The sequence below is a fragment of the Silene latifolia genome, chromosome 4 (assembly GCF_048544455.1).
Source record: "Silene latifolia isolate original U9 population chromosome 4, ASM4854445v1, whole genome shotgun sequence".
Classification (NCBI taxonomy): Eukaryota; Viridiplantae; Streptophyta; class Magnoliopsida; order Caryophyllales; family Caryophyllaceae; genus Silene; species Silene latifolia.
In genome coordinates, this window is record NC_133529.1 from 8,215,955 (window position 1) to 8,229,424 (window position 13,470).

General features: G+C 36.2%; 1 protein-coding gene across 2 annotated transcripts; it reads left to right on the forward strand.

Annotated features, from left to right (window-relative positions):
* Positions 1-3,163: 3,163 nt before the first annotated feature.
* LOC141652801 (uncharacterized) lies at positions 3,164-12,381 on the forward strand. Of its 2 annotated transcripts, XM_074460400.1 has the most exons (14): positions 3,164-3,268; positions 3,451-3,536; positions 3,636-3,702; positions 5,681-5,791; positions 5,952-6,147; positions 6,517-6,602; positions 6,796-6,991; positions 7,182-7,293; positions 8,702-8,829; positions 8,933-9,139; positions 9,220-9,329; positions 10,156-10,285; positions 10,691-10,840; positions 11,867-12,381. In XM_074460400.1, the coding sequence occupies exons 2-14, from the start codon at positions 3,452-3,454 to the stop codon at positions 12,080-12,082; spliced, it is 1,794 nt and encodes a 597-aa protein (XP_074316501.1). In that variant the 5' UTR covers positions 3,164-3,268; position 3,451; the 3' UTR covers positions 12,083-12,381. The 2 variants fall into 2 exon arrangements, with proteins under 2 accessions (XP_074316501.1, XP_074316502.1); XM_074460401.1 differs by lacking the exon at positions 3,164-3,268 and having other exon boundaries at positions 3,275-3,536.
* Positions 12,382-13,470: the final 1,089 nt, after the last annotated feature.

The following is a 13,470-nucleotide window of genomic DNA, read 5'->3' on the forward strand; positions in this document are numbered from 1 at the left end:
TTATTATAAAACTCATAATTTTCAAAACAAAACTCAAAAACTTTATTATAATGCTTAGAAATTATAAAATTGATGTTAGTACATCAGATGTATAATCTACTTACTGCTAAATCCAACACATGAGTTTATTAAATACCACACATTAGTGACATATGAGTTTCCTAATCATCTTTAAAAAAAAAAATTAAAAACGTGCCTCTTTTCCACTTTCTCTCTCAACCCCTAATCAATTCGTCAATAGTTCTCAACAATTAAAGTTCTAAATTCACACGTAACAGATGTAATTTTTCTGTCTTATCAACAATTTTATTAATACACATCGTCTCTTAATTGATTGAATTATTTTTTTTAGAAATGGATTTTGCAATTAGGTTTAGATGTTTGATTTCAAAAGAGTGGTTGTTACTCCGCTTGAGTATGGTGGTCGAGGAGGAGTCGACACTATGAGATTCATGCATGGTGGTGGTAGTTGGCGCGGCGAGTCGGCGACAACACTTCCCACTGAACTATCTCATTAATGCCCCTCATTGTTTGATGTTATATGTTGGGTCTGATTTCATTTTATTCATTTCTATGTCGATAGAAAAAAAAATAAAAATAAAAAAGACAAATCTGATTCCTTTTAACGAATTTTTGCTTTGTAGTCATGTTTTAATTGCCTACACAACAATTAACAACTAATTATATTTGTTATTTTTTTGTATAGCCGTGCAACTTTGCACGACTTTTTAGCTAGTAAGTTTCAAAAATCATATTCTCCCACAAGTGAAAATCTAAACCCATATCTTACTAATTTACACTTTTATATGCTACATTGTTTTTTTATTCACTAATTTTTTTTTTCAATAAAAGTTCGTTTAGTTAGTATAAATATTCAAAAAACATCATTTTGACTCTGAAATTCAAAATTTCCAATAAGAAATTGATTACAAACTTTATAAAACATATCATTGCCACCATTACATTATTTACATCATGTCTTTTTTCTTCTTTCTCTCTCTTTTTTTTTAAATGGTAGGTATGGAAACAGGTAGCAAGTATGAAGGGAAAATTCAAACTCGTCCATGCACCCCTTTATTCCTCTTACTTCGCTACTACCCGCCAAAACTCTACTTTGTGGCCGCATGACCCGTTACAAGTAGTAAATGTAAGTTGAGATGGAAGTGCGGATGTGGACTGACACGCTCCATGATGGGTCATGACCCATTTTGGCATAAAACGAGATTAACATGGGCGAACACGGTATGAAATGTTATGGATTGCTCGTGCTTTCAATAAAAAATCCGTGCATAGACAAACGCGACACAACCGCCTTGTCCTTCGCCTACTCATGACCCACGTGTTGGCCCACGAAACGCCCTTTTAAATATGTAAAAAAGGTAGTATTCTTTGGTTGTTGTGTTGACACGCCTAAAAACCAAAACGAAAAGCTAAATGTGGGTGTGGCTGACACACCTAATCAATGTATATATATAAAAGAGGCTTTTTTCAGGCAATTCTAGACACTCTAAGTTTTTTGAAACACTCTAATTAAAATAAGATAAGTACCACATTAATAAATACCAAAAATAAATCTTAGTCTTAAAAAAAGATAAAATAAAAGATAGTATATTAATGTATGTATCAAGTTACCCGTATATCCATAGTAGTCAAAACCTATGTTAATGCAAACACTAAAATTTTATTGTGTATATATATACATGCATCTTAGAGATTAAAACGCCTCATGTTTCATAATTTTTTTCTTGCGTCTCTTCTCTATTGTTTGCTTACAAGTGATCTTTTGTTTGTTTCTTGCGTTGTTATTGATCTCACAAAAAATTGTATTTATTGATCTCATAAAAAATTGTATTTTTTTTATTACAGGAGGTGATGAATCAGTTTGTTGATAATAAGAATCAATTTAGAAGAGGAAGCAAGACGATGGCTGGAAGCGGCGGTGTGTACCAGATGATTGTATAAGTTCTTCACTAATTGCATTTTTTTATGATTAATGAGTTTATTGTTTGAACTTTATTTAAAGAATTGGATTTTTAATTACAATAACCATATGTGATGTGTTTCAAATATTGTGGAGACGATGGGTTAATAATTTTGCAGATGATTTCTATGAATGTTTTGCATAATTTTGTTCTTTTTAATTAAATCAACTGATTTCGAAAAGAGATCCATTGTATATTTGTATGTTACTCTCTTTGTGGTTTATGAAGATGAGGTATTTACTTAAGTAACTATCTTTTAGACTTAATTAGCTGCATGTTTAATCTTACGAGAATCGTAATTGGATATTACTTAACTTTTTGCATCACGAGATTGTTGTGTAGGGTTAATCTGAATGTGACGATTCATTGTTGCTTAATACTTCCGCCGACTCAATCTATTATTTACTTTTCTCTTTCAAAAGAAAAAGTAGCTTTAAGTTTTAATTTGCATTTATGTTGAATTTTCACCATATTGTTAATATAATCTAATTATTTAATGGGGTAAAATAATCAGAGCTATTTTTCGAGTCCTACATACTACCACGTCAAAAACTATCCAAATTTGAGAAGGTAAAATAATAATCTGTTTTGACTTAACTAAACACATGAGTAGTACTTGACCCTTCGCAAGCTTATAACGGATTCATCATAATTGAGACTTGCTGAATATAATTAGGGCACAACCTATATAAAGCCACATACTGACAAACACGATCATACATTCATACATCATCTAAGATGACAATAAATATTTTCATAATATGCCAATGAAGACCGTATAATACGGAGCAGTAATAACACAATCGTACAAAAGACTAATTGAAATTAGAGAGATTAACTGAAATTAATTCACAACGCCCACTACACTTATTTTCAAAGTCATTAGTTACTTTACGATAGCAAATTTACCGTTCTTACATTCAAGAACTTACATATTCTATCACTTCAGTTAAAAATAAAACATTATTAAGAAACCCGTGCAACGCACGGACACAAAATCTAGTAGGTTAATACCCAAAAGATTAAAACATTAGTGGGTTGGTACGAGTGTACGACGCACGACCGGACCCGACACAGTCCACCGACCACCGTGTTTAAGTCGCAGCAACGCCTTTATACTGGGCACGAGCTGACCCGACCCAAACCGTTCTTATTTTGGTCCAAGACACGTTGGACCGGCGGGAGATACTGCCCAGCCCACCCACTTGCAAGCTAAATAGACCGTAACAGTAGAGTTTCAGCTCTGCATCCTCGTCGTAACTCAACCACTCTCTCTAATCAATCAGGTAACTACTCTTTTTCCCTGGAATCGCTCATATTTATCCCCGCATTGCTACATTCACTCCCCTTACTTTTCGATTCGATTTCGCAATTAATTAGGGTTTATCAAATTTTCCGCCCCTTTTCAATTCTCCTCATTTTTTTGATCGATTTTCGTCAATTGTTGATTTATATCATTTTGATCAAGGATGGGAAAACCAAATGAATCGGCTTCCGCAATGGAGGTTGATGTCCAGAAATCGACACCTTCCGATCAAAAATTCTCGATCAATGGTACTACTCAATTCTCGATTTATTCTTATTGCATTCCGAACTTTAGGTTTTATCTTTCTGGTGGTTGATTTTGATTTGTTGATTGTTGATTAATGTCAGTGTTGCAACTCTTGAAATCTGCTCAAATGCAACATGGATTGCGCCATGGTGACTACATGCGTTACAGGTATGATCACGAGTTGCGATACAATGTCGAGTATTTATCGTATTGCTGATGTTATTGTCGTATGGTTAGAAAGGCTGAAATTTGTTGTAGGAGTATTTGTGTGCGGGTGAGTAATTGGGATAACAGTAAGCGAATATGAGCATGGTTCTCGGATTCGCATCAGTTCAGATATGGTCACTCTTGGTAGACAGATAAGAGTATCAAAGATATTGGGAATATCAAGTTAGACACTGTACATGAATTTGTAAACAAATCGCACCCATGCTTAGGTCACGTATGTGAATTCTGTAACCCCGTTCGTTGTAGGAGGTAGTAAATCAAGGCTGTGATATTGATTCTTGTGCTAAAGTTTGGTTTGATTTGTCTTAACGGAATGGAGTTAATGGGTGGACTTGTATTTCCTTTCACTCTTTCTCATTTATCTTTTCACAACTTGTCCCAGTTTGTGAATAGTTCTCATGTTCTTCGTCCCCATCACCAAATATCATTAGTTGAAACCTATCTAGCCATTAGTGCATGCACATGCTTTTCGTGAGGTAATTAACACATTTCTCAAATAGTGGGACAAATTTTTTTTCCACAATGAGTGTATGGCTATCGAAATCATCTTGAGGTTGTAAAGATTTGTGATTTGTGCAAGCTTGATAATGGGCATCGTTTTAAGGGTAACTATAATCTACTAGGTAAAGTGGATGTGCCGTGGGCTTTTGTTGATATACATGCCTCTGTTAGTGGCCTGTTGCACATCCACTTAAGCCATTGAAAATAAGTTCATCCTTTTTTTTATGTTGGGTGAAATGAAAGGTATAATTTTGCACAACTTGTTTACGGTGTTTTCTTTCGAGTGATAGTGACCTTTGACTATTACTGTATGTTAGATAATGGGATTGTTTTGATGGGTAAACTAAATGCCATATTTTTGCGCCACTTGATCATTTTGGTGTTGTTCGAGTAATTGGTGACCCCGTGTGTTTTAGCACATATTATAAAATGGGCATGGTTTGCTTGACTGTTGTTGGTTTGAGAAATGGCGAGGCTTATTATTTGTGCATGCAAGATAATGGGCACATTTTGTGCGGGGGATTAAAAACTGGTCTACAAGAAAGGTCGTGAAAAAATTTAAGAAAGGGAACTTAGGTGATTTGTTTATTCTGCTGTCTGAGTAATGATGAAAGGCAAGCATGTAGAAGAAAGAAAAAGTTGCACTACTTCATGATTCGTTGTTGGGGTAAATGGGTAATGATGAGCATGTGATAATAAGTGTTTGCGAGGTCAGTGAGCATGTTTCTTGGATATTGGTTTTTGCTCAATTAGTATCTACCTGGCTGTCGTTTATCATTGAAAATTATTGGGTAATTTTTGTACTACCAGTCCATGGTTTGTGCTGTGGGGTATGTGAGCTAATGCATTTGCCAGTTGGCATTGATGGGAAGTTTTCTTACTAGTCTCCATTGTGACAAATGAATATTGGAGGGCTGTCCGCTTTTCTTTTATACAAGTATGTTAATGTTGAATTTGCCTTTTAAGCAGTCAGGTTAGGATTGCTTTGTTGTAGTGAGGCTAGGTAATGGGTATGTTAGTGATTGCTGGTTAAGTGGTTAACACACGGTTTCTAGGCGGAGTTTGTAGGGCTTTTGATAGTTTGTCTATTAAGCTTATTTCCGGAGCTAAAAATTGTTGATCTGATCATGTATTTATGTTGTATGTGAGATTGCATAGTTTATTGCAGGGGGAATAATACAAAAATCAATTTGTTGTTACTATCAAATCATTTTTATCTATTTCTTCGTGGTTCCCCTTCTGCTGATAACTTCTTGACCTGATTCCTGATTCCATCATTTACTGAATTGGAAAGAATCTTGTTCCCTTTCCCCTTACACATTGATGCTTGATTTACCGCTTGATCTAACAGTATTCACTTTCCCATACTGAAATTTTCCTATTTTCTTATGTGCTTACTTGATTATATGTATGATAGGAGGTATTGTACAGCTCGTTTGCGAAGACTTTACAAGTCCTTGAAGTTTACCCATGGGCGTGGCAAATATAGCCGGAAGGTTATTACTGAGAACACCGTCACCGATGTGAGGTGTGCATTCCTAATTGTACCATGACATTTATATGCATTGAGAAAGTGAATTTTAGCAGTCATGCATCTTCTAAGATCTTTTGTCGTCTCATCCGTGGTTCTTTCTATGCCATCTGTCCCAATGCAATTCTAATGGAATTATTATGTCATTTGGAAATAGGTTTCTCCATGTTCTTTTGTATACAGCTGAAAGAGCATGGAGCCACGCCATGGAGAAAAGACAGCTACCAGACGGTCCAAATAGGCGTCAGCGTATCTACCTTATCGGCAGGTTAAGGAAGGCTGTTAAATGGGCCAGTCTTTTCGCACAGCTTTGTGCAATCAAGGGTGATTCACGAACTTCTTTGGAAGCTGAGGTTTGATACCTCCTAACCAGCTTTTGTCCGCATTTGATTTTTCTATTTTATTTGGAAGAAATGCCCCGAAATATATTCCAAATTCACAGTGTTTTGGGTTTAGTGCAACTTAAATTTTTGTACACTTACTTAAGTTACTAGTTATGAGAGAGGTTCATGGGCCACTAAAAGGAGACTTTTGCTTTACATTTTTGCTAATAATGACAAGGGGAAAGCAAAGGCGTGGGAGAAATCAATGTAGGGTAGGGTGATTGACTGGGCAAGTGAATTAGAGACGCTCTTTGTCTTGAAGAATTTGTTATATAACAGCTTTGAAGTTTCTATCATTTTCCAAATGGCACTGTATAACTCATATCTAACACTGGACAGGCCTATGCATCATATATGAAAGGGAACCTGTTGTTCGAGCAAGATCAGAATTGGGACACCGCTCTTAGGAACTTTAAGAGTGCCAGGTTTGTCTGAGTTTAGCCGATATGTAAAGTTTGTTTTCAGTGTTCGTTGTATCCTATGTGATGCTGAGATATTCTTTGAGTACGATGGCTGTATACCATTGGAAGGTCCTTTGATTGATGACTATGATAAATGATCTCGATTTGATCATTTATAAAAGGACTTTTACAATAGGAGCATCTCTTGTTTTTACAGGGCTGTCTATGAGGAACTCGGAAAGTATGGAGACCTTGAGTTTCAGCTTCTATGCCGTGAACGTGTGGAGGAGTTAGAACCAAGCATTAGGTACTGCTTACACAAAATTGGCCAGTCTAATTTGCAGGCTTCTGAACTTCTGCAGATTGGTGAAATGGAAGGTCCAGCTCTCGATCTTTTTAAAGCTAAATTGGAGGTATGTTCACTTTTCATATACATTGAATAGTTAGTTCATTTTATGGCAGAGCTGTGACAATGCTTCTTTTTACTTGCAAGCTTCGGACCATCTTAAAGTAATTGCAATAGCATGTGTTGCCATGTTCAGCTGGGCTCAAACTTGTCATCTCGTTTCTTATTCTCATTATCTATAACAATGTTTAATGCAGGCTGTCATGGCGGAGGCAAGAACTCAGCAGGCTGCGTCCATGACAGAGTTCAATTGGCTTGGCCACAGATTTCCTATTTCCAACCCTAAGACGAGAGTTTCCATCCTCAAAGGTAATACTATTTCCAGATTTGGTATTATAGGTAGCTTAAAGTCGACTCACTTATGATGTCCTTGCACAGAATGAGCTTCAGTATTCTGCCATTTTCATGGCCTTTGATTTGCAAAATCTGTTATCTAGAATATGTCTGCTTGATTTTGTGGGAGCAATATTAACAAATTCGGGGTATCAGACCTGTAAGGTTTTAGGACTAATTAGTAATATGCAGGAATTTGAGATAAAGTCGGATATTATGGTTAAAGCCTCTCTCATCATCTTAAAGTTCTCAGCCTAATTATTGTGTACCCATATAAATCTGGAAAGTTTATGTTGTGCTAAATAGTTACTGCTCATTACTAATTGACAAAGTCCATGTCCTGAGAGAGGACGACTGTAGCCAAATAGAGGATGCAAAATATATCTATTTAAGGGAATTATTTTTTGGAGAAAGTGTCTGAGTACTATAAATAATCATTTTAGATACTGTGCTAACGTTGCTTTCTGCAATAAGCCTCCTTAAATTAGATATCAACATATATGGCCTGTAGTGAGGAAGGGCTTAGGGGAGAATCTGAGTTCTCTCTTATTTCCTGTCTGAGATTTCATAAGTGAGTTGACTTAAATCAATGTTCCCAAGAGTGGTCTCACTAGGTTACCAGATTCACACCATCCTCAGCATTTTGCGAATCGTTTTGAGAACATTCTATTGTGCCATTACTGCCATATACTTAGACAGTTAGATTCCATATAAAAAACATTCTATAAGAGCATACCATGGGTGTAGTCTGTTCATAACGAGCTAGACAACCTCAGACTTTCACTATCGTTGCCATTTCTTGAGATTTTTTTTAAATATTCATGGGGTGAAAGTTAGTTGACAAACTAAATCAAAGACCCAAAGTCGTGATGCCGAAAGACAACCATTTTGTAAAGGTTTTGAAGGTCACCGTGACTGCATTTTACTGCATTTAGCGGGATCAGGCCAGCACTGCCATCTGCCGATACCTTAACCATGACCTAACTGAGATTTGATTCAATAGTCTACTGACCATGGTTACCGAATTCGCTATGAATACGTCCTTACCAATTCGCGATTCGTAGGGCACCGAGCGAATTCGGTAACCATGGTCTATAGTTAGACTTGAATGTTGAAAATAAGGGGCAAGTTTTACTACTTTAAAAGCCTACAAGATGTTAGCTTACTACTTGCTGGTGAGGACATGAAGTCATCAAGGGGCGGTACTCATGAACTTGGCATGAAACTCCTCAACATAATATTGAGCGGCGACTCCCGTGAAACAAGAACAGTTTAATTTGCTATTAATTCCGAGTAATGGTCACCACATTCAGAACTAATCATTTGTGATTAAGTATCATGATAGCCTAATAGGAAGAATGTCTTTTTGTTGACATGTGATCAGCTCAGGAATTGGAGAAGGATCTCCAAGGTCCAACTGCAGACACACTTCATGGCGAAAAGAAACTCTCTGTGTATGACAAAATTTTTACAGCCTATCACGATGCGAGGAGTTCTATACGCAACGATTTGGTATGCATTGTTTTTGTTATGATTCATTAGTAATAAAATTATATTAAAAGCTGGTTAAGTATTCTATTTGGATTGCTGATTTTTTTATTTTATTTAAATATAGGTCACTGCAGGCAGTGCTGAAAATGTGAAGGACGATCTGAACGGGCTTGACAAAGCTGTAAGTGCTGTCCTTGGACAGCGTACCATTGAGCGGAACCAACTTTTAGTTAAAATTGCAAAGAGCAAGCTTACTAGAAGCCGTGATGACAAAAATGAAAAAGTCACCAAACCGGAGGAACTTGTTCGCTTGTATGATTTACTCCTGCAAGTAAGCATGCTTCAGTTTGTTTAAGGTTAAGCGTATTGACTACACAGATCATGTTATGCAAGCGCTGTTTCCATTTGCAGAATGTAGCTGATCTTTCTGATTTAGTCACTTCTGGGAGGGATAGGAGGCCTGAAGAGATTGTATTTGCTGATGAATGTACACTCAAAAGCTCAGTTTTCCGGGCAGAGAGGTGGTCCTCCAATACTTTTTCATATTTGTGCTGTAAATATTTATTCCTTAGTCTCTGTGCACTTAGTATTCATATTCTGAACTGTTTGACCAAAGATGCTTTCAACAGAGTGGAACAATTCGTGGAAGTTTGAAAATGTTTTTCTTTTTGTAAGCTCACTTAGGTGAATGAATGCCTTTATTTTAGATCGCAAAAATGAATAGTGTTTAGAATGAGCTAATGGTGCATCACGTTGGAGTTTGTGGAGTTTAGAAGCCACACTCTATTGTTGAATCATAGATAGTTGATCATCAAGGTATGCTAATGAATTTATAGTGTATTGGACAACGTAGAAGGACATGTATCAGACATGCACATGGGTACTGGCGCAAGGCAAGATGTCTAGTAAAGTTGGAGTGAGAGACCAGTGTCATGTTTCCTTCTAGTTTTTCATAGGTCTTCCTTTCGTATAAAGAATGTCCCGAAATTATTTAAAAGAAATTCTCTGTAGTTTGTTCTTCGGGAGTATAGAGTAGAAATTGGTCTAATAAAATATGATAAGTAAATAAAGACCAACAGATGCATTCAATAACGATACTTTCCGTTTTTTATTCTCACGGTACATTACGACAAACACCAGGAGTTTCAGTTTTCTTTTGTAACAAAGCCGTAATCCATATTTGAGTTCAGATTCCTGTTTTTATTTTTTTATTCAATTCCACTATCTGCCTGCTTTGCATACCCAGCTATATGTTTGGAAATTTTCAGAGATATACTTCGATTTTTATTTTATTTTATTTCTGATCATCTCAGAACTCTTTATAATTGTTCTGCTACTGTTTTGCAGATGCTTTTACTTGGCAAAATCCTACAGCTTAGCAGGGAAGAGAGCTGAAGCTTATGCATTGTATTCTCGTGCTCTTTCTCTAGCAGAGGATGTTTTGCAAAAATTGCAGGCCATGGTGAATGTTGAACCGGTTAGTATAAAGATGATTGGTTTTCCATTCTCTTGTGTAGTTGTGTCCATTGTTTATCATTTTTTCTTTTTCATATTCATGCATTGGCAACACCTGTTAAATGGCATATTGCTTGAATAGCTTATAGCGTAACTAGTAATCTCTTTAGAAGCCTAGAGCACCCTAGAAGAGTAAAAAAAGGAAAAAGGAATAGAATGAGGGCTTCTGTTCTCCTATTTTCTATGTCCAATTCTTGTTTCTTGTCCTATGATAATACTATGCTCAGATGGCGAGGTATTGTGTGTTGTGGATGCAATCGGTAAGCCCAAAATGATGTGCTCTGGATTAGTATGTACAGCAGTATAAATGTGAGGGTCGTATTGCCCTGTAAGTTTGAATTTGCGTAATTTTCCTTTGATTGGACAGGTGATGATGGAGGAGTTGAGGACATTTCATCGTGAATGCAGATCAAACATCTGTATAGAACATGCTACAGGAATCATTGAAGAGCAGAAGGTCCCAGAAAATCTTTCGAAAAAGATGTCAAATATGACTCTGACTGGGGCTGATAAAAAGGTTTGCTGCTCTGCTTAATATATGTTGCGGAGTATTTTTAAGAGAATACAGTAGTATAAGTTTTCAAATTGTTGCATTTCCCTGAATGGCGTGCTCTTATGGAAGAGGGTTGAGCCACTCAGGGCTGGGTTAGATAATCAAAACTTAACTTAGTCAACCTACTGTTCCTTTCTGCGTCAAAAATTAATTTGATCGCAAACTATTTTCCATCCTTAAACTGGTCAAGTTTGCAATTTTGGATCACAAATTCTCCCTTATGACGGAGGGTATCCGTCACAAACTTGTGACGGGTACCATATTGTCTCACAAAAAACCCATAAGGGTGAGAGAAGGAGCACATGGGGTGGGTGCCCACCTTGTCCCCTCTACCCATCTCCACTCACAAAATACCCGTCGCAAGATCCGACCCGTCACAAGGGAGACCTACTGTGGATCACAAATTCTCCCTTATGACGGAGGGTATCCGTCACAAACTTGTGACGGGTACCATATTGTCTCACAAAAAACCAATTTACTGAAATGGAAGGCTTTACCAGTTTAATCAACAAATTTACAGTCACACAAAACAATGTTTGATGTGATGACATTTTTTTGATGACATTGTTTAGGGATAAAGTTTTTTTTTTTTTTTTTTTTTATCAGCAAAGTTCACTTGTATATGTCAAGCATGACAATATTTTGGATATGGAGGCTTTACACAAATTTCAATAGGGTTATGTTGGCCGGTTATGTTAGACGTCCTAAATGGCCTTTGCTTGGTATTTTGTATGGTGGTTGGACTTTTTTATTTCCCTTTGATTTATGTTCAATTATTAGTCTGTTGTCTATAGGCCTTTTTATATTCACATTTAGCCATTTAAAATACTATTTATCCAAAAAACATAATTTCAGACGTACTAACCTCCTTTCAAGAAATCAAGAAAAATTTAGGGTAGTAGTTAATTTTATTAGCATGTTATTCTGTATGGCGTCATATCATACATTGTTTTTGTGTAAGCTCTACTAACTTGACTGCATTCAAAACAGGATAAATTCCTTGCTGAGAAGCTTGATGTATACGAGGCAGTAATTAGTGAACCCAACACAAAAGCACCACCACGCATCGATGCTTTTCCTCCGGCTTTCCAGACAATTCCAAGGAACCCTATCGTTCTGGATCTTGCTTATAATATGATCGAGTTCCCCTCACTAGAGAATAGAGTGAAGAAGGCGCGAAGTCTGATTAGTCGATTTTTTGGGTAACTACTCTACCCGGGAGTTGTTATAGTCCCCTTCAATGCCCTTTCCATTTCATGGTCATCTATACTTGCAATCAATCCCTTAATGCACAGTAAAATTTCTTATATTTTTCGTTCTTTTTTCCCCTTTTACTCAGTTTTGTACTTTTAAAGTTTTATTTATAGTTGTAGGAAGGCGGTGGTTTAAGGCTTTAAGCTTACAAACTTGTACCGAAAATACAGCGAGTTATAGCTGAGAAAATTGCATGTTTGTCGGAACAAAATTTTTAACAATTTTTTTTGGCTATCCAAAACTTAACAATCACACACCTTTAGACACCACCATTCACATATATTTTTATTCCAAAATTCTCTCTAAATATTAGTAGTTTAGTTTAGTTTAGCTTAGCTTGTATTAGTTTGTTACAGCATTTCTATTATCAAGTTCAAGATTTATTTTGCAATTGTTCTTCTATTTTCATTCAAGGTAATTTTATCTTTATTTTAGTTATGTTATTTATCATTTCATTTAGCATTAGTTTAGTTTATATTTTCACAATGTTAGAATAATTTACCTTTGTCTAGGGAATAAAGGAAGCCATGCATGATTAACTAATTTGTAAATGTCAAAATGAGGTTAAGCTAAATTGATAAATTGTTTCTATCACATGTTTGCACCTTAATGTTTAATCTATGTTTAAAGGCCTTATTCATTGATTAAGTTTGTTTATTCGTTCTAAAAGTCGAGAGGCACGGAATTGAATTAGACTAAACATGTGTAGTAGGACGACCTAGTCATGGAAAAGAGTTTCTCTAGGACCCGGTCTATGGTTGACACTAATATCGTAAGGTGGGTGTCTTTAAGCCTAAACATTTATCGTGAAATCAACTTCCTAACTTGACATAAACATTTACGTAATTAGCATGTGTGACCCGACCTCCCTAGACAATTTCTTTTTATTGTTGTTTTCATTTTATTTGCATAATCAACCAATCAATCAATCAACCGCATCGACTCAAGATAAACTTCGCTCCATAACAACTAATTAAAAACTCCCGTCTCTCTGTGGTTCGACCCCTACGTACTACATTCATTTGTTTTGCTATGGTATAAATATTATTTTTGCATAGGTGTGCGATAGCCTATCAAATTTTGGCGCCGTTGCCGGGGAGACGGTTTTGTTTGCTAATTAATTGTTGAATTTTATCTTATTTTATTTTGTCTCGAGGAACACTTGTTCCTTGGGATCATCTCACGGTTTTCTTGTAGTTTTAGTGCATATTTTTGTAGGTGATAAAGCTATTGGCCATTCATAATGAATTACGAATTCGTCCCACAACTCCAAGATGAGCCTTTTCATGACTATCTTGCCCGATTCTGCCATTTTTGCGATAGTCTCCTCTCTTTTGGAC